The 18074-nt window shown below is 40.2% G+C and overlaps 1 protein-coding gene and 1 long non-coding RNA gene across 14 annotated transcripts in view; one reads left to right on the plus strand and one right to left on the minus strand.

Annotated features, from left to right (window-relative positions):
- Positions 1-1246: 1246 nt before the first annotated feature.
- Positions 1247-3003, minus strand: LOC132657958 (uncharacterized). Its single transcript, XR_009596782.1, has 2 exons — positions 2569-3003; positions 1247-2473 (listed from the first exon to the last, which is right to left on the minus strand). It is a non-coding gene; the product is annotated as an uncharacterized LOC132657958 (long non-coding RNA).
- Positions 3004-3122: 119 nt separating this feature from the next.
- The window catches only part of C16H5orf34 (chromosome 16 C5orf34 homolog), a 31865-nt gene continuing 16913 nt past the window's right edge, over positions 3123-18074 (plus strand). The window contains exons 1-6 of one of the 13 annotated variants that reach the window (XM_060400448.1): positions 3123-3572; positions 5845-5984; positions 6817-7504; positions 7658-7747; positions 10099-10742; positions 14253-14354. In XM_060400448.1, coding sequence (XP_060256431.1) covers positions 7310-7504; positions 7658-7747; positions 10099-10742; positions 14253-14354 — 1031 coding nt within the window. In that variant the 5' untranslated portion in view covers positions 3123-3572; positions 5845-5984; positions 6817-7309. The remainder of the gene's footprint in view (positions 3573-5844; positions 5985-6816; positions 7505-7657; positions 7748-10098; positions 10743-14252; positions 14355-18074) is intronic. The other 12 variants (XM_027980084.3, XM_027980083.3, XM_060400445.1 and 9 more) reach the window with 12 other exon arrangements.

The raw sequence follows: 18074 nt of genomic DNA on the forward strand, positions 1-18074 counted from the left end.
CCTCTTCCCCTATAGGAAGTATCCCTCCTATTATTAAAGAACAATTTTCAACATGTGCTTGAACTCCATGCCCTCTCACTCTCACAAACTCTGTTGTTACTTGGTCTGTTTCTTTTTTTTTTTAATATTTCTCCATTGGCCCTTTGCATGAGTTTGAATATGCCATTCCTCTCATCAAAAGAAATCTGGCCCTCACATTTCTCCCTAATAACAGTCCTGTCCCTGCTTCCTCATCAGACTTCCCAAGTATTCTTTTTTTTTTTCCATTTTCTTACCTATTTGCTCTTCAAACCCACTGTATATTCTGCCACTAGTGTATACAACAGCCCTTATTACAGTCAATGATGACATCCATGCCATTTAATTGAATAAACACTTAATTGTTTAGCTTGTTCTCTAGGCAATATCTGACACTGTCAACACCAAAATTGAAAACATCCCAAGTGGCGTTAGTGGTAAAGAACCTGCCTGCCAATGCAGGAGACCCAGGAGATGGGAGTTCAATCCCTGGGTCGGGAAGATCCCCTGGAGGAAGGCACGGGTAACTCCAGTATTCTTCCCTGGAGAATTCCATGGACAGACAGCCTGATGGGCTCTGGTCCGTGTGGGTTGCAAAGACAGCTTGAGCAACTAATACACACACACACGCATCTAGAATACAATGGCTTGCTTCCTCCATAGCATTGTGCTGTTTCTCAGGGTTTGGTACTGGTGTTCCTCAAAGCTCAATCCTAAGCATTCTTTTCTCATGTCGGCCCAAAGCTTCAATTAGCAGCTATCACTTTCAAATAAATATGGAGGTCAATATCACTGCTGACCTCCATATTTATTTCTAATATCCTGATTCTAGACCTTTATTGTTTCCACTGGGCGGTCTCACAAAATTTATGTCATACTGTACCCTGAACTTATTCTAAACACCCACCTCTCATTGAGGGCACTGACACCTATCCACTTTCCCCATCCAGAAACCCCTGGAATTGTTTTAACTCTCACTGTTCAGTCATCTCCAAGATTTAAGAGTTGATCTCCTAAATACTGGAACTGTGTTCTCCATTGTCACTGTCTAGTCTTGAGTCTGAACTGCTCTCGTCTCTGCTGTTGCTCTTTCAAAAGCCTTTTGAAAGAGCCACACATTGTTCTCATATGCTTCAATTCACTCTCCATTCAGCACTTGCAGGAATTTTTCTAAAGTATTGGATTGGCAAAAAAAAAATCCAATGCAAAAAGCACCACAAAACCCCTCTGTAGTAGACAAAATTTATATATAGGAGGTTCTTACACAGTGGAAGGGGAAAAGATGGGGGTTTGATAGGGCCTAAGTTAGCAGTGTGTAATAAAACAGGTTATAGATCATGGTTATCTGAGGTTATTTCACCTGACAAAAGACTGAAGTCAATTTGCATATCAGACTTTTTAAAATGGAGATGAATTTAAGGAGTTATATTTCTCTCAGTCCCTTAGTGCTGCCACCGTTGTTTAAAGCCCTTGTAGTAGTTTACCACTGCTTTTAAGATAAAGTCCATAATTCATAAACCCGTACTGCCTATTTCTATAATCCAGTTTCAAGCTTCTCTTCCCCAAGAAGAGCCTTTCTTTCCTCTTTAAGCATACTTAGAACAAACTGGCTTTCTTTCAATACTTTTAAGAGAGAGGCCAGATTTTTCCTTTGGGCGTCAGGGCCTTAACATATGCCATAATCTCACCTTGAAACACTTTCCCCCTCTACTGTATTTAGCTGCTTCCCTGGTGGTGCAGAGGTTAAAGCATCTGCCTGCAATGTGGGAGACCTGGGTTCGATCCCTGGGTCGAGAAGATCCCCTGGAGAAGGAAATGGCAACCCACTCCAGTATTCTTGCCTGGAGAATCCCATGGACGGAGGAGCTTAGTGGGCTACAGTCCAGGGGTCGCAGAGTCGAACTTCATTTCTACTCTTTGGATTTCAGTGGAAATATTTCCTCAGCCTGGATTAAAGTGAAAGTTGCTCAGTGGTTTCCAACCCTGGGACCTCACAGACTATATACATTCCCCCTGGAATTCTCCAGACCAGAATACCTGAGTGGGTAGCCATTCCCTTCTCCAGGGGATCTTCCCAACCCAGGAAGATTCTCGAATTGCAGGCAGATTCTTTACCAGCTGAACCACCAGGGAACCGCGGTTTAGGTTGCCCACTATAAACTTTCACCAGGGAGAAGGAAATGGCAACTCACTCCAGTGTTCTTGCCTGGAGAATCCCAGGGACGGCGGAGCCTGGTGGGCTGCCGTCTATGGAGTCACACAGAGTCGGACACGGCTGAAGTGACTTAGCAGCAGCAGCAGCAGGGCTTCCCTGGTGCCTCAGACGGTAAAGAATCCACCGGCAATGCAGAGACTCTGGCTCGATCCCTGGGTGGGGAAGATCCTCTGGTGAAGGCAATGGCAACCCACTCCAGTATTCTTGCCTGGAGAATTTCACTGACAGGAGCCTGGAGCCCTACAGTCCACGGGGTCACAAAGTGGGACATGACTGAATGACTCGCACACATAAAACTCTCACAGACCTCTGTATTTTATTTTAGGAACACTTACCAAACTTGTGATTAAATTATTGTCTAGTTGTTTCTTTCCAGTTGATCTCCAGCCCCCATCCTCGACCCTGGATCTCATTCCCTGCTTTATCCACGGCGCACGCCTAGTACATAGTAGACTCTCCACAAATGTTTGTTTCAGTGGCAATAAAATATAGCAGACGCGTCCATTTGCTGTTGTAACAAAAATTTTAAAGGTGCAAAGAAACAGTTGAGCGACATTTTCTGACATCAAACTAGGAAAGCAGACGTCTCTACGGTCAAGTTTTTTTTTTTTAACCGCTTTATTGACGTATAATTGTTTAGATCATTTAAACAGTATCACTCCACTAAATTCCAAATCTGTAGCTATCTCGGCTAGAGCATCAAAAATGCCCGTCCTCACCAGCTTTATCACAACCAGGTCTGGCCAATTCCTTGGGGAGGTGCCGGAAGTAAAAACTGGAGAGTAGACGACTAACTTCCGTACTGAGAGCCCCTGCCTCCCCTACTTCCGGTCCCGCCCTGCTTTGCGAGAGGAGGGCTCAGTTAGGTCTGGACTTCCGGTCTTCCTTTGTAAAACTGGCGAGTTTCCTAGGGTGCGGGAAGGTTTGAATTTCGACCGTTTGCCTCTGGTTTGTCTTTGCGGTCGCAGCTGCCGCTGTCCCTGGCTACTCGGACTTGACGAGAGACCGCCAGACCTCCTCCCTGTAGCCTTAACTCCTCTCGGTTATGACTTTTCTTTCATCGAGAAACATCACTTGCTGGTAACTTGTCAAATTCAAGAAATACTCCACGAGAAGCGTCGTAGGCAGGAGCGCAAGCTGCTACTCCGAGTATTTGGCAAACTAAAGCACAAGGGCCATTGACTGGTCTCGTTTCCACGACTTTAAAGCTCAGAACTGCTTGCTGTGTGAGTCGAAGACGTTGATTGTATGAGGCTTTTTCTGTAGATAGGCGTTTGATGAAGTTCCCGTTAATGTCGAGAACAAAATTTTTGATCAAAGTAGACAAGACGCTGGAAATGTAGGTTGGAGCCAGATTATTATTATCATTAGTGATGGCAAGAACTTAAGATATTCTCACTGTTTCTTGTGTCTGCTTGATTATTCAAATAATCTAAGTAATTATACCAGAATAAGCTGTTGGAATATTCTCACTGTTTCTTGTGTCTGCTTGATTATTTAAATAATCTAAGTAACAATTATACCAGAATAAGCTGTTGGGATATTCTCACTGTTTCTTGTGTCTGCTTGATTATTTAAATAATCTAAGTAACAATTATACCAGAATAAGCTGTTGGGATATTCTCACTGTTTCTTGTGTCTGCTTGATTATTTAAATAATCTAAGTAACAATTATACCAGAATAAGCTGTTGGAAAAAATTCTTGGCTTAAGATAGAGGCTTTTTTCCAGCTGGTATGAGAAAAGTATATTTTTCGGCTGTGTATCTGCACCTGTTTTTTCTGAAATAGCAAGTGGACCTCGTATGTATATAGGATACATATAGCCGCAATATAAATATATTTAATGCTATGAGTATTTATTGCCAGTTAACAAGTATGTAAACAAGTGATGTAAAGTGGTTGGTATGGTCTGGGTTGTGGAAGATTACCAACGAGGGGAATACTGGAAATGGATTGGAGAGGCGGAAAACTGGGAAAAGGTCCCAGACAGTTTACAGGAGTGGAGGGAAAAGTTGACCAGAAATAGAAAAGTAAGAGCCAGATTTATGGGAGAGACATACAAAATCAACAGGACTTGTCACAAGGGTGTGAAGGGAAACACTAAGAAGTCAAATTGAGATGCCATTGACTCAAATTGCAAATTCAGGAGAAGCAAGAATTTTAAAATTTACGTTTATATTCTTATATATTACTTATATATTTATGATTAAATAGTTATTGCGCCCTTATTATTATTGGCCAAATATTGTTTTAGATGCCAGGGATACGGTGAGTAAGAAAGATGAAGTCCCTGCTCTCCTTGAGTTTTTGTCCATGACCCTGGGATCGAACCCGGTTCTCCTTTATCATTCTTTATCATCTGAGCCACCAGGGAGGTCCCATGAAAAAAGACAAAAAGCAAGTACATAAATAGAACCCATTTTTATAGTAATAGATGTTATGAAGAAAAATGATGAAATGGATAAAATGTCATGGTTGGGAACAACTTTTAACTGGTCAGGTTAGGCCTTTGAGGAAGTTAGATATTTGTGCTGAGATATTAATGGTGCCAAAGATGTGATGAGTTGGGGAAAGTGCATGGTAGGCAAAAAGAACAGTGCAAAGGTTCTGAGATGCGTTACAACTTCCTAAAAAAAAAAACATTTAAAAAGCCAGTGTAGCTAAAGTGTCCTGAAGAAGGAGAGAGTTAGGAGAAGACATTGAAGAAGTAGATAGGTGCAGATTGTATGGCTTTTATAGGCTGTGGTTAAGAATCTGGATTTTATTCTAAGTGCAAATGTTGGGTTTAAGTCAGAAGGGTTAAATCTCATTTTTATGTTACAAGGTCCTTCTAGCTACTGTTTGTAGATTGGCCTTAAGAATGAAAGTGAATTCGAGGGTATTAACAGAAGTCTTCCTTGAGTGGAAGTGATGTTGAGTTTGATTTATCTGTGGAACCAGGACATGCAGAGAGCTCCTGGAGGCAGCTGGATGCTCTGAAGAGAGGTCAGATAGATTTGGAAGTTCTCTAGAGAAAGAGAATGATTAAAGTTGTGTGAACTTCCTCAGGAGAGATCATGTGGTTTAATATTTATATATTGACATACTCTGCCAAAGATTGTAGGCTATATCATATGTAGCTAATTACATACAGTGAAATGGGTAAGATTTTTTTAAAAGGCATAAAAACCTTTTAAGGGTGGGCATAAAAACAACATAAGTGTATCTAGTAAGAAGAGAGAAAATGGGGACTAACTAAGGTCAGGTGTTGATGAATCCCTTGATTTAAGAGAATGGTGAAGAAGAGCAATGGTTAAACTATTAAGAAGAACAGATATAGAGGCGGGGATGGGGGCGAACCATGGCACCCCCACCCCTTTTACATAAAAGGCAGAAGAAGAGAGTTTGGTGCAAAGACAGGCAGAAAACACTGTCACATATTGGCTAGTTAAGTAGAATGAAGACTGAAGTCACTGTGTGTAGGAAGATACTGGTGACCATTGTGAAACAATTTCGGTAGTGAGGTGACAGAGAAAGCTGGATTGCAATGCACTGAAGATTGTTGGGAGAGAAAGTGGACGCTGGGACTTGCCTGGCAGTCCAGTGATTAAGACTCGTGTTCCCAATGCAGGGGGCTTAGGTTGGATCTCTCGTCAGTGAACTGAGATCTTGCATGCCTCGAAGCTCGGCCAAAAAAAAAAAAAAAAAAAAAAGACAAAGTTGACACTGAGTGAATACTACACCTGAGAAGTTTATTGGTAGGAAACAGAGGTAAGCTGGGGAAAGTGGTATCTATGGAAAGTTACTTTTTTTTTTTTTTTTTTCCGGTCAGGTGAAACTTGATCACCTGGTTAACAGAAGGAGATAATGTCCTAGTAGGGGATGCAGTTAGTTGTAGAAAGAATTATAAAATTTATTGAGCTCCTGCAAAGCAGCATTCACACTAGTGGCACTGTTACATATGTTGTCTCATTTAATCCTCACAGCAATCCTGTTACTACCCCCATTTTACAAATAAGGAAACAACCAACCTGAGATTTATAGCTAGGAACTGATAGAGTGTGAATGGAACCCAACCCTTTCATTCCCCTTCCATCATACCTATGTGGAAAGCATAGGTGGAAATACAGAGACAGTTTAGAGGTAAAGAAGAGGAAATTGAATTCAGTGAATAAGATGAATCTAATTCACTAGGTGATTAGTTAGCTTTCTGAGTTGTGACATGGAGCTACTTCCATAATGCCAGGCTAAAGTTAGTTAAGTCGCTCAGTTGTGTCCGACTCTGCGACCCGGTGGACTGTAGCCACCAGGCTTCTCTGTCCATGGGATTCTCCAGGCAAGAATACTGGAGTGGGTTGCCATTTCCTTCTCTAGGGGATCTTCCCAACCCAGGGATTGAACCCAGCTCTCTCCGCATTAGAGGCAGACGCTTTAACCTCTGAGTCACCAGGGAAGCCCTAGTTAGTGGTAGGAATCCAGGTGTTATTTTCAAGTGGGCCAAATAGTTAACTTTTGGCCTGCCTTTTACATGTACTACAAATGATTTGCTACATTTTTCTTCTTCTTTTTAAAAAATGTTTATTTATTTATTTGACTGCCCCAGGTCTTGATTGCAGCATGTGGGATCTAGTTTCCTGACCAGGGATCAAACCTGGGACCCCTGCATTGAGAGTATGAAGTCTTAGCCACTGGAGCACCAGGGAAGTCTCTGATTTACTGTATTCTTTTTGCAAAGATGGAATTTGCTTGTTATTTGAAGTGAGATCTTGAGCATCCAATTTTCAGAAGTTAAACTTCAGAAGTAAAGCTACTAAAATGATAAGGGCAGTTATAACTTGGTGGGCTGTCTTCTCCCTCTCAATTATCTTCCCACACTACTGAGGTAAAGCCCTCAGGATTAATCAAGGCAGTCAGGTCAGGTCAGGGTAAGATCATCACTTTTCATCCAAAAAAGTAAGCTCAGTGGCAGTGTGTTGTGCTTATGTTCATCCATTTATTTTGATAGAACTTTTGTACGCGAAGAGTATTGGTGCTACTGTATTTGCTGTTTCCTTCAGCCTTTGCCTTGGAAGGACATTTTATCCACAGTCTCAGTAATGGCAGCTGAAGTGCAAATGGTACTTTATGAAGATGATTCAGTGCAAGTGCAATATGTTGATGGCTCCAGACTGCAGCTTTCTCCCTGTGGCTCTGAATTTTTATTTGAAAAGGCACCTCCTGTTTCAGCACATCCTTTACAACAGCCAGAAAGAATTCGCCAAAGGACACACTTTGTGATTAGCGCTTACCGAGTAAGTAAAGATGACACAAAAACTACTCTTTTTCATACTAAAATATTGTTGAGGTGTCCAGAATATAGAAAGTGGCTCGTATTCTGGATTACTGTCATTCTAAATTGATTTTCAAGTCATTTTTAAAAATTACTTTGTGTTTTTGTTTTGTAGGAGCAGTTACAACGAGCCCTCGATTTTCGTAATTCTTTTGCTACCTGTCCTTTTTTATCTGAAAGCATCATACCTTCTGAAATGAAAACGGTAATATTTTTTAAACAAATATTTGAGGACAAGTGATTACAAACAGGTAGTTTAATATTTAGGTTTTTTTCTTCATGTCACTGAGCATGGACATGTTGCTATCCAATGCATAGGCCTGTACATTTCAACAGACTGATATTTTCAACTGATATTTTGTTCCTTGAGACACAGAAGTTACATAGTGTACCTCTGTGCCTTTTTTCCCTTTTCTCTTTTTTGTATCAGAGGATTATACTCAGAACTTTATAGATTGGTGATTTTCTGATTCTCAAAGGTATCAAAATTAAATTATGTGGTCATTTTCAGTAGCTTATGTGTAGTTAATGTGTAGGAGAGATGTGTAATTACTTAATGGGTATATGTGTTTTATTCTTTTATTCTATTTTCAACTTTTAGGAGTAATAGTAACCATCATTTCTTGAGGGGTTACTATGTGCCAAGTTCTGGGAATGATATAGAAAAATTTTAATAGCTTCAGTATGGCATGGGTATCTGCTAATCAAAATGGATGTTCAAACAGTCAGAACAGGTATATTGACTACTACCAGCCCCTTTTTACAGATGAGAGAACTAAATATCAGACTGTTTACCTAATTTGTCCATGAAATTTTTCTAAATGGCAAAGTCAGGATCTGAACCCAGTCTGTCTGACTCTGAAGACTGTGGCTCTTAACCACTTTCTGCTGTAGACATGATGCTTGCTTGCCTGCTGAGTAATTTTCTATTACATTGTCTTATGGCAAAGGAGTCAAAAATTGTAAGCCAGTAACTTTGTTTACAGGGCCATTTTTCCACTATATCTTTTGAGTAATAATTCACTGAAACTACATAGCTTGCTGCTGATGCTGCATTAGATAGTCTAATTCTAGAAAAAATAGTCGTCTTAATTGATCATCCTTATAAAGCAGCTTTGCCATCAATGAATACTGGCCTTGCTTTTTTTATATTTAATTGAAGTATAGTTGATTTACAATATTGTGTTAGTCTCTGCTGTCTCCGCTGTACAGCAAAATAACTCAGTTTTACACATATATACACTTTTAAAATATTCTATTCCATTATGGCTTATCTCAGCAGATTGGCTATGGTTCCCCGTGCTATGCTGTATCCATTGTTTATCCATTCTAATGTAATAATTTGCATCCACCAACCTCAAATTCCCAGTCAGTCCATCTCTCCCCAACTCCCTCACCAAATCTGATCTCTGGGTCTGTGAGTCTGTTTCTGTTTTGTAAATAGGTTCATTTGTGCCACAGTTTAGATTCCACATGTAAGTGCTATCATATGGTATTTGTCTTTCTGTGTCTGGCTTACTTCACTTAGTATGACAGTCTCTAGTTGCATCCATGTTGCTGCAAATGACGTGATTACTACCCTTAATTTTAGCACACTAACATCTGTACACACAGACAGCATTGTAAATTTACAAGGCTTTTGTAAGTTTTAAGGTTTTATATAAATGGAAGATGAAATGTGTGATTTGGCAAGCTTAACTGATTAAAAGTCTGTTATATGACACTCACTGTTTTTATCTTATATGAAAAGATGCAGCAGGCTCTGTTACCTATTGCAAATCTGTTTGCTGTTGGTTCAGAGCAGTTTACCTTTGAGCAATTTGATTTTTTTTTTTTATGTTACCTTTTAAGGCACCTGGAATTTACTTTAGTGTGTGATGTACCTCTGTAGGACAAGTACCTTAATACATGTTATCCTATTTAGTCCATGTGATAATTGTTTGAGATAGCATTTTCCAATGCTATTGAATAATTTCAGTACCATTTGTTAAATACTTAATTCTCCCTTTACCCCCTTGTTCTGAAAACCTTATGTTACCATATATAACATTTTATGATATGGTTGAGTCTGTTTCTTTATTCTCTAAATTGTTCTGTTGATGATTTTTGTGCTAGTTCCATACCATTTATGGTATGGTTGCTTTTTCATACAGTTGTGCTGGTCTTCTCTCATTTATATTCTTTTTTCAGAGTAGACTTTTTGGGAAGGGCTGCAAATCTATTTATCTCTGATGCATTGTACACTTTAAATCAGAATATGTTTGTCATTAAAAATAATCAAGATGATTTTTCTTTTTCTTTTCTGTCCTGTTTGTCAGTGTGTGTGTGTGTTTTGTCTCTACTTTTCTGAGAGAGATAATAATATCTATATATGGATAGATAGACTGACATATATAGACATATATAAACCATATATAGACTGACATTTTTCATTCTTTCTAAATGGTAAAGGACAAAACTTTTAAGAGCTTTCTTCCATAATATGTTAAGTATCAAATGATGGAAAACGTGTACTGTTAACAAAAAATACCATTCCTTTTTTTCCCCTCGTCTCAGCATATCTTGATTGATGTCTCAGAAGTAAGATGGCCTGGTCTTGACACTGATGATGGCATGACGTGTATGCAGAGTGGCACTGTGAGGATATCATCTTTAGATGGTCACGCATACCTTTGCCTGCCCAAATCTCAGCATGAATTTACAGTACATTTTTTGTGTAAAGTAAGCCAGCAGCCAGACTCATCTATAGAAGTGTCTGAAAAAAATAATAAAGGCAAAAAGGACAAACAAGTTGAAAAAACTGGAAAAATCTGTACACATGGAAGTTTATCAGGACAGAGACTGAAGAATAAAGAAAATGAACTTTATCATCAGATCATGAAATCCAAAGAACATTCAGAGAAGAGTTGTGTGAATGGAGCCAAACGGAGGGAAGTGCTGTCTTCACCTCGTATGAAGGACGCATGTGTATACACATGGGTAAAGCAGTGCTGGTCTGTGGCCTCCTGTCCGGAGAAATGGAAATACCCTTTGTCTTTAGCACTTCGTTTTCATAATAAAATCAGCAGTATGTCTGGAATTGATGCAGATATCACCCAGAAGAGAATGTTAACTTCTGATGTTTCTGAGGAACGAGGAAAAGAAGTTTCTGTTCTTCCTAGGGCCCTGTTACTGAGCTGTCCTGCCCCACACTTGCACAGGTAATGGAAGAATGACTTATTTGTCCTAATACTTTTGTCAAAACCAGACCTCACCTAAGGATCGTTTATCTATCTGAATCATCTGATACCATGCATAAAGAAAATTCAGTTGATCTTAAACTTTGCTTATAACAGATAGGAAATAATGTCCCTAGCTAATGTGTTACTTATGTTTCTTCCTTTATATACTACACTAGGTACTTTGTTAAGCACGGAGACTGTAGAGATGACTAAGAGTCTGTGCTCTCTAGGAGCTTAGAGTCTAGTAAGGATCCTTGTCACCAAAAATTTTGATAAAGTGCAGTAAGTGATGGCACACAGTTCTGTGGGAACCAGCTCTAAGACATGTCAGCTGCTGCTCAGTGGACCCTGTTACTTCTGTTGCTAGAGCATGGACCTGACAAGTTTGTGATCATGGGTTCCTTGTTCATATATAGCCTCAGAGAATACCCTTGTCTTTGGTTAATTCAGTGTAAATATGTCTGGGTTTCCCGGGCGGCACTAGTGGTAAAAACCCTGCCTACCAGTGAAGGTGACATAAGAGATGCGAGTTCAATACCTGGGTCGGGGAGATCCCCTGGAGGAGAAGGTGGCAGCCTACTCCAGTATTCTTGCCTGGAGAATCCCATGGACAGAGGAGCCTGGCAGGCTATGGCCCATAGGGTTACACAGAGTCAGACACACTGAAGTGGCTTAGCACGTGTGCAGCATACATGAATATGTCCATTTCAAAAGGGATAAACATGGAGAGACTTCTGGATGGCTAGGAACAAACCTTTTACCATCACTAAGAGATGAATAACCTAATGGTTACAGATTTTTAACATGAACTCTGTATAAGTAGTATGGTAATAATGATAATAGCTAGCACAAACCACTACTTTGTGTGATGTGCAGTTATACTTTAGCTATTTCATCCTCATAGTCAACCCTTAAGGTAAGTACTATTATCACCCCCCACACTGTAGAGAAACTTGAGACATGGAAATGTTAACCCAACCAAAGTCTCACAGCTGGTGCTTATAGAATTGGGATATGATCTCAGGTCCTTTTCTGAGTACTTATTTGTTACTGAAAAACAAAGTCCAGGACTTATTTTTAGGCTTGTCATGATTATCTAGTTAGAATTGGGAATTCCAGTATCGTTAGTATACATGAGAAGAGATTAATGCTTCTAAATGAATAATTTCTCAATAACTTGATTATCCTTAAACAAGACTTAACAGGCCTTCCATTATCTGGTCCATTCCTGGATCTGTAATCCTCACCACTCTTGCCCTTGTTCTCTCTATACTAAACTGGACTTTAATGTGTGTATATGTTTGGCTGTGCTGGGTCTTAGTTGTGGCTTACTGAATCTTTTTAGTTGGCAGCATGTGGGATCTAGTTCCCTTACCAGGGATTGAATCCAGGTCCCTGAATTGGCAGCATGATGTCCTAGCCACTGAACCACCAGGGAAATCCCTAAACTGAATTTCTCACCATCCCTCAAGTGCTTCCCCAAGCTTTCTTTTACCACTTTCTTTTACCACCTGCTCTTTCCTGTGCCTGGAACACTCCCTTTCTCTCTCTAAGCTCACTAACTTATGCTCATTTCCAGGTCTTAGCATAAGCCTTATTTCTTAGATAGGACTAGACTGTATACAGTACATGGTGGTGGTTTAGTCACTAGGTCGTGTCTGACTCTTGTGACCCCACGGACTGTAGCCCACCAGGCTCCTCTGTCCATGGGATTTCCCAGACAGGAATACTGGAGTGGGTTTCCATTTCCTTCTCCAGGGGATCTTCCTGACCTGGGGATTGAACCCGCATCTCCTGTATAGCAGGCAGATTCTTTACCACGGAGCCACCAGAGAAGCCCAAAGTGTGTATGTGCTCAGTTGTGTCTGACTCTTGCAACCATTTGGTGTATAGCCCACCAGGCTCCTTTGTCCGTGGGATTTCCCAGGCAAGAATACTGCAGTGGTTGCCATTTCCTCCTTCAGGGGATCTTCCCAACCCAGGGATCAAACCCACATCTCCCGGGTCTCTTGCATTATAGGTATATTCTTTACTGCTGAGCCATCAGGGAAGCCCATACAACCCACAGCATCCAGCAGTTCTTGATGTTCAGTATCTACTGTTTAATATCTGAGCTAGATAAAATTCTCCACTGAGGGCAGGGACCATGTCTGCTTTCTTGAGTGTAATATCCACAGTGTGTGTAGCACAGTATCTGGCCCACCATAAGTATTTCAGTAAATATTTATTGTTTGAATTCTAAATTTTTAAGGTTAGTAAAACTTAACATATATTTATGCTGAGATTCAATAGTGAGATTATTAAAAATACTAAGAAAATATGTGGAAAAATAAGATTACAGTTGACTCTTGGACAACACAGATTTGAACTATGTGAGTCCGCTTATATGCAGATTTTTTCAATAAATATAGTACCTGCATTTTTTTTTCCATCTTTAAATTACTAAATATGGGGGAGAGTTTGTGTTTAACTAGAGATCACAGTTTGTAGAATCAGCAGAACTAGGGTTTGAGTCCTGATTTTAGCCAAAGTGTTTCAGCTTCCTACCCATGGGTAGGTCATTTATCAGCTCCTTTGTCTTTGAAACAGAGATAATAGTACTTGGTTTCCTACTGCACTGGTGTATCGCTGATCCCGTTCACAGCACCAGTTGTCTTGTTCTTCCCACTGTTTGCTGAACCCAGGGTAGGCAAGGCGTGAGCTAAGAGACTGGAAGAAGACTTGAGGAGCTGTAGGAATGAACTGCAGACATGTTATTCTCTCCTGGCTCGCGTGACCTAGCGCCTCTCCTGGCTGTTGCGGCAGCCGGAGTAGCAGCCATAACATAACCGTAGTAGCCATGACACAGGCATAACGTAACCTCGTATGACGTGACCGTGAATGCCACTCCAGCGTAACCCTGGTCCAACAGCAGCCGGGGCTTTCATGGTGGAGCTCACACAGGCATGTGGCACAGAGTAACCCGTGACCAAGCAAGCACCTCCTGATGCACAGCATTATAAATGATCTCAGCTGTTACATAATCATTATTTACAAAATGGCACAAGAGCAAGAGGCCATGGGGTGAGAGAGCCTGACCGCGCCATCTTGGCTAATTTGCTCTTTCACTACAACTGGGGTCAGTGCCCGCACCCCCATGTTATTCAAGGGTCAACTGTAGTTTTAAATTTCATTAAGGTACTTTTGTATTTTTACTTTTTTTTTAATCTAATATAAGCAAGAAATAAGTCTTACAGCAGCACTGTTTTGTTGACTTCTAAAGGTAAGGGGATGACAGAGGATGAGACGGCTGGATGGCATCCATCACCGACTCGATGGACGTGAGTCTGAGTGAACTCCGGGAGTTGGTGATGGACAGGGAGGCCTGGTGTGCTGTGACTCATGGGGTCACAAAGAGTCAGACGTGACTGAGCGACTAAATTGAACTGAACTGAAAGGTAATTCTATCAAGCAGCCAGAGTTAATAGTTTGGATTTTTGTCCTTCACAGGTGGAACTTTTCTGATTCACTTTCACAGAAACAGTTTGGTGAAGAAGAATATTCCTACCATGAACTAGTCAAAGTGGTTTGGTACAAGGGTGTTACCTATAGGTAAGACTCTTGTGTTAATTTGGAACTATTTAGCAATATCACAGAGGGTATAGAACTAGCCTCCGAGATGGACTCCCCCAAGAGGATACAGTGTTGCCAGGACCACTGTTTTCCTGTGTTGGCCCAATTTTTTTCAGGTCTCATAGTGCACCTAGGGGCTTTGTGACTGATTCACATTAACCACAATCACAAGATTTTTGTGACAGCACCAAAGCCAGTGAGGGATTCGTTTTGCTTAAGAATGAAATGTTTTGCCAGTTATTTAGGATACTCCTTTTAAGAAAAGGGGACCTTGTCATCTTAGGCATATCAGAGGGTTGCCTCTTGAGCATAGAATTAGGGAAGAAGTTCACTAGCCCAGGAGAGATTTTAGACATCATTCATGCAGCAAATATTCACTGACTATCTCCTCTGTACCTAAACTATTCTATAGAATTATCCCTATTCTACCACAAAGTATACCTCTAGTGACTGGAGTACTTAGTGTTGGCTAGATTCAGAGTTTCACTTCTGTAAATAATGCTAGAAGAAATTTGTGAAATTTTCTTCTTTTGGGTTGTTTTCCTGCATGAAAACCCACCCCCTTCTCTCTTAAAAAAAATTTATTAAAATAATTTTATTGAAGTGCTGTTGGTTTCCAATGTTACATTAGTTTCAGGTGTACTGTAAAGTGATTCAGTATACATATGTATATATTCTTTTTCTTTTTCACATTCTTTTCCCTTACAGATTATTGCAAAATATTAGGTGTAGTTCGCTGTGCTATACAACAGGTCCCTGTTGGTTATCTATTTTATTATAGTAGTTTGTATCTATTAGTCCTAAACTCCTAATTTATCCACCCCCTTGATTCTTTCCCCTTTGGTAACCATAAATTTGTTTTCTATGTCTGTGGGTCTATTTCTGTTTCATAAATAAGTCCCTTTGTATCTTTCTATCTTTTTTTTTTTTCAGATTTCACATACAAGTGAAAAAAATATGGTATTTGTCTTTCTCTGACTTATGTCACTTAGTATGATAATCTCTAGGTCCATCCATGTTGATGCAAATGGCAATATTTCATTCTTTTTCATTGCATATACATAGACAGATAGGTAGATCACATCTTTATCCATTCATCTGTAGATGGACTTTTAGGTTGCTTCCATGTTTTGGCTATTGTAATAGTGTTGCATTGAACATTGGGGTGTGTTTATCTTTACTCCTGGGACATGTGCCCAGGAGTGGGATTGTTGTATCATATGGTAACTCTACTTTTAGTTTTTGAAGGAACCACTATGCTGTTCTGCATAATGGCTATACCAGTTTACATTTCCACCAACATTGTATAAGGGTTCCTTTTCTCCACATCCTTGCCAACATTTGTTATTTGTGGTCATTTTTTAAATAATGATCATTCTGACTGCTATGAGGTAATATCTCACTATAGTTTTGCATTTCTTTAATAATTAGCAATCTTGAGCATTTTTTCATGTGCTTCTTGGCCATCTGTATGTCTTCTCTGGAGAAATGTCTACTTAGATCTTCTGCCCATTTTTGACTAGGTCATTATTTTTTTATATATTGAGCTGCATGAACTGTTAGTACATTTTGGAAATTAATCCCTTGTCAGTAGCATCATTTTCAAATATTTTCTCCCAGTCCATAGGTTATCTTTTCACTTTGTTTATGATTTCCTTTGCTCTGCAAACCTTTTATGTTTAATTAGGATTAGAGAAATTTCATTTAGAGAAGTTAAGGAAACAATCCCATTTGCCATCACATCAAAAAGAATAAACCTAGGAATAAACCTACCTAAGTCCCATCACTTCATGGGAAATAGATGGGGAAACAGTGGAAACAGTATCAGACTTTATTTTGGGGGGCTCCAAAATCACTGAAGATGGTGACTGCAGCCATGAAATTAAAAGATGCTTACCAACCTAGATAGCATATTGAAAAGCAGAGACATTACTTTTCCAACAAAGGTCCGTCTAGTCAAGGCTATGGTTTTTCCAGTGGTCATGTATGGATGTGACAGTTGGACTGTGAAGAAAGCTGAGCGCCAAAGAATTGATGCTTTTGAACTGTGGTGTTGGAGAAGACTCTTGAGAGTCCCTTGGGCTACAAGGAGATCCAACCAGTCCATTCTAAAGATCAGTCCTGCGATTTCTTTGGAAGGAATGATGCTAAAGCTGAAACTCCAGTACTTTGACCACCTCATACAAAGAGTTGACTCATTGGAAAAGACTCTGATGCTGGGAGGGATTGGGGGCAGGAGGAGAAGGGGACGACAGAGGATGAGATGGCTGTATGGCATCACCGACTCGATGGATGTGAGTTTGAGTAAACTCCAGGAGTTGGTGATGGACAGGGAGGCCTAGCGTGCTGCGATTCATGGTGTCGCAAAGAGTCGGACACGACTGAGCAACTGAACTGAACTGAAGGATACAAAAGACCTGTACTCTGAAAACTATTAAGTCACTGAACGTGTCTTTGAAGAATTTGAAGATGACACAAACATGTTCTTGGATTTAAAAAATCAACATTATTAAAATGTCTATACTACCCAAGACAATCTACAGATTTAGTGTCAGTTCAGTTCAGTTCAGTGGCTCAGTCGTGTCCGACTCTTTGCGACCCCATGAATCGCAGCACGCCATGCCTCCCTGTCCATCACCAACTCCTGGAGTTCACTCAGACTCACGTCCATCAAGTAGGTGATGCCAGCCAGCCATCTCATCCTCTGTCATCCCCTTCTCCTCCTGCCCCCAACCCCTCCCAGCATCAGAGTCTTTTCCAGTGAGTCAACTCTTCACATGAGGTGGCCAAAGTACTGGAGTTTCAGCTTTAGCATCATTCCTTCCAAAGAAATCCCAGGGCTGATCTCCTTCAGAATGGACTGGTTGAATCTCCTTGCAGTCCAAGGGAATCTCAAGAGTCTTCTCCAACACCACAGTTCAAAAGCATCGATTCTTCGGCACTCAGCTTTCTTTACAGTCCAACTCTCACATCCATACATGACCACAGGAAAAACCATAGCCTTGACTAGATGGACCTTTGTTGGCAAAGTATTGTCTCTGCTTTTGAATATGCTGTCTAGGTTGGTCATAACTTTCCTTCCAAGGAGTAAGCGTCTTTTAATTTCATGGCTGCAGTCAGCATCTGCAGTGATTTTGTAGCCCAAAAAAATAAAGTCTGACACTGTTTCCACTGTTTCCCATCTATTTCCCTTGAAGTGATGGGACCAGATACCATGATCTTCATTTTCTGAATGTAGAGCTTTAAGCGAACTGTTTCACTCTCCTCTTTGACTTTCAATCCCTATCAAATTAACAATGGCATTTTTCACAGAACTAGAACAAATAATTTTTAAATTTGTATGGAAATACAAAAGACACCAAATAGCCAAAACAATCTTGAGAAAGAAAAACAGAACTGGAGGAATCAGGGTTCCTTACTTCAGACTATACCACAAAGCTACAATAATCAAAGCAGTATGGTACTGACAAAAACAGACACATAGATCACTAGAACACATAGAAAACCCAGAAATGAACTTAAGCATCTATGGTGAATTAATCTACGACAAAGAAGGCAAGACTATGCAACGGAAGAGACAGCCTCTTCAAGAAATGGTGCTAAAAAACATGTAAAAGAATGAAATTAGAACATTCTCTAACACTGTATACAAAATAACTCAAAATGAATTGAAAGACCTAAATGTAAGACCATATACTA

Source organism: Ovis aries, chromosome 16 (genome assembly GCF_016772045.2).
Source record: "Ovis aries strain OAR_USU_Benz2616 breed Rambouillet chromosome 16, ARS-UI_Ramb_v3.0, whole genome shotgun sequence".
Taxonomy (NCBI): Eukaryota; Metazoa; Chordata; class Mammalia; order Artiodactyla; family Bovidae; genus Ovis; species Ovis aries.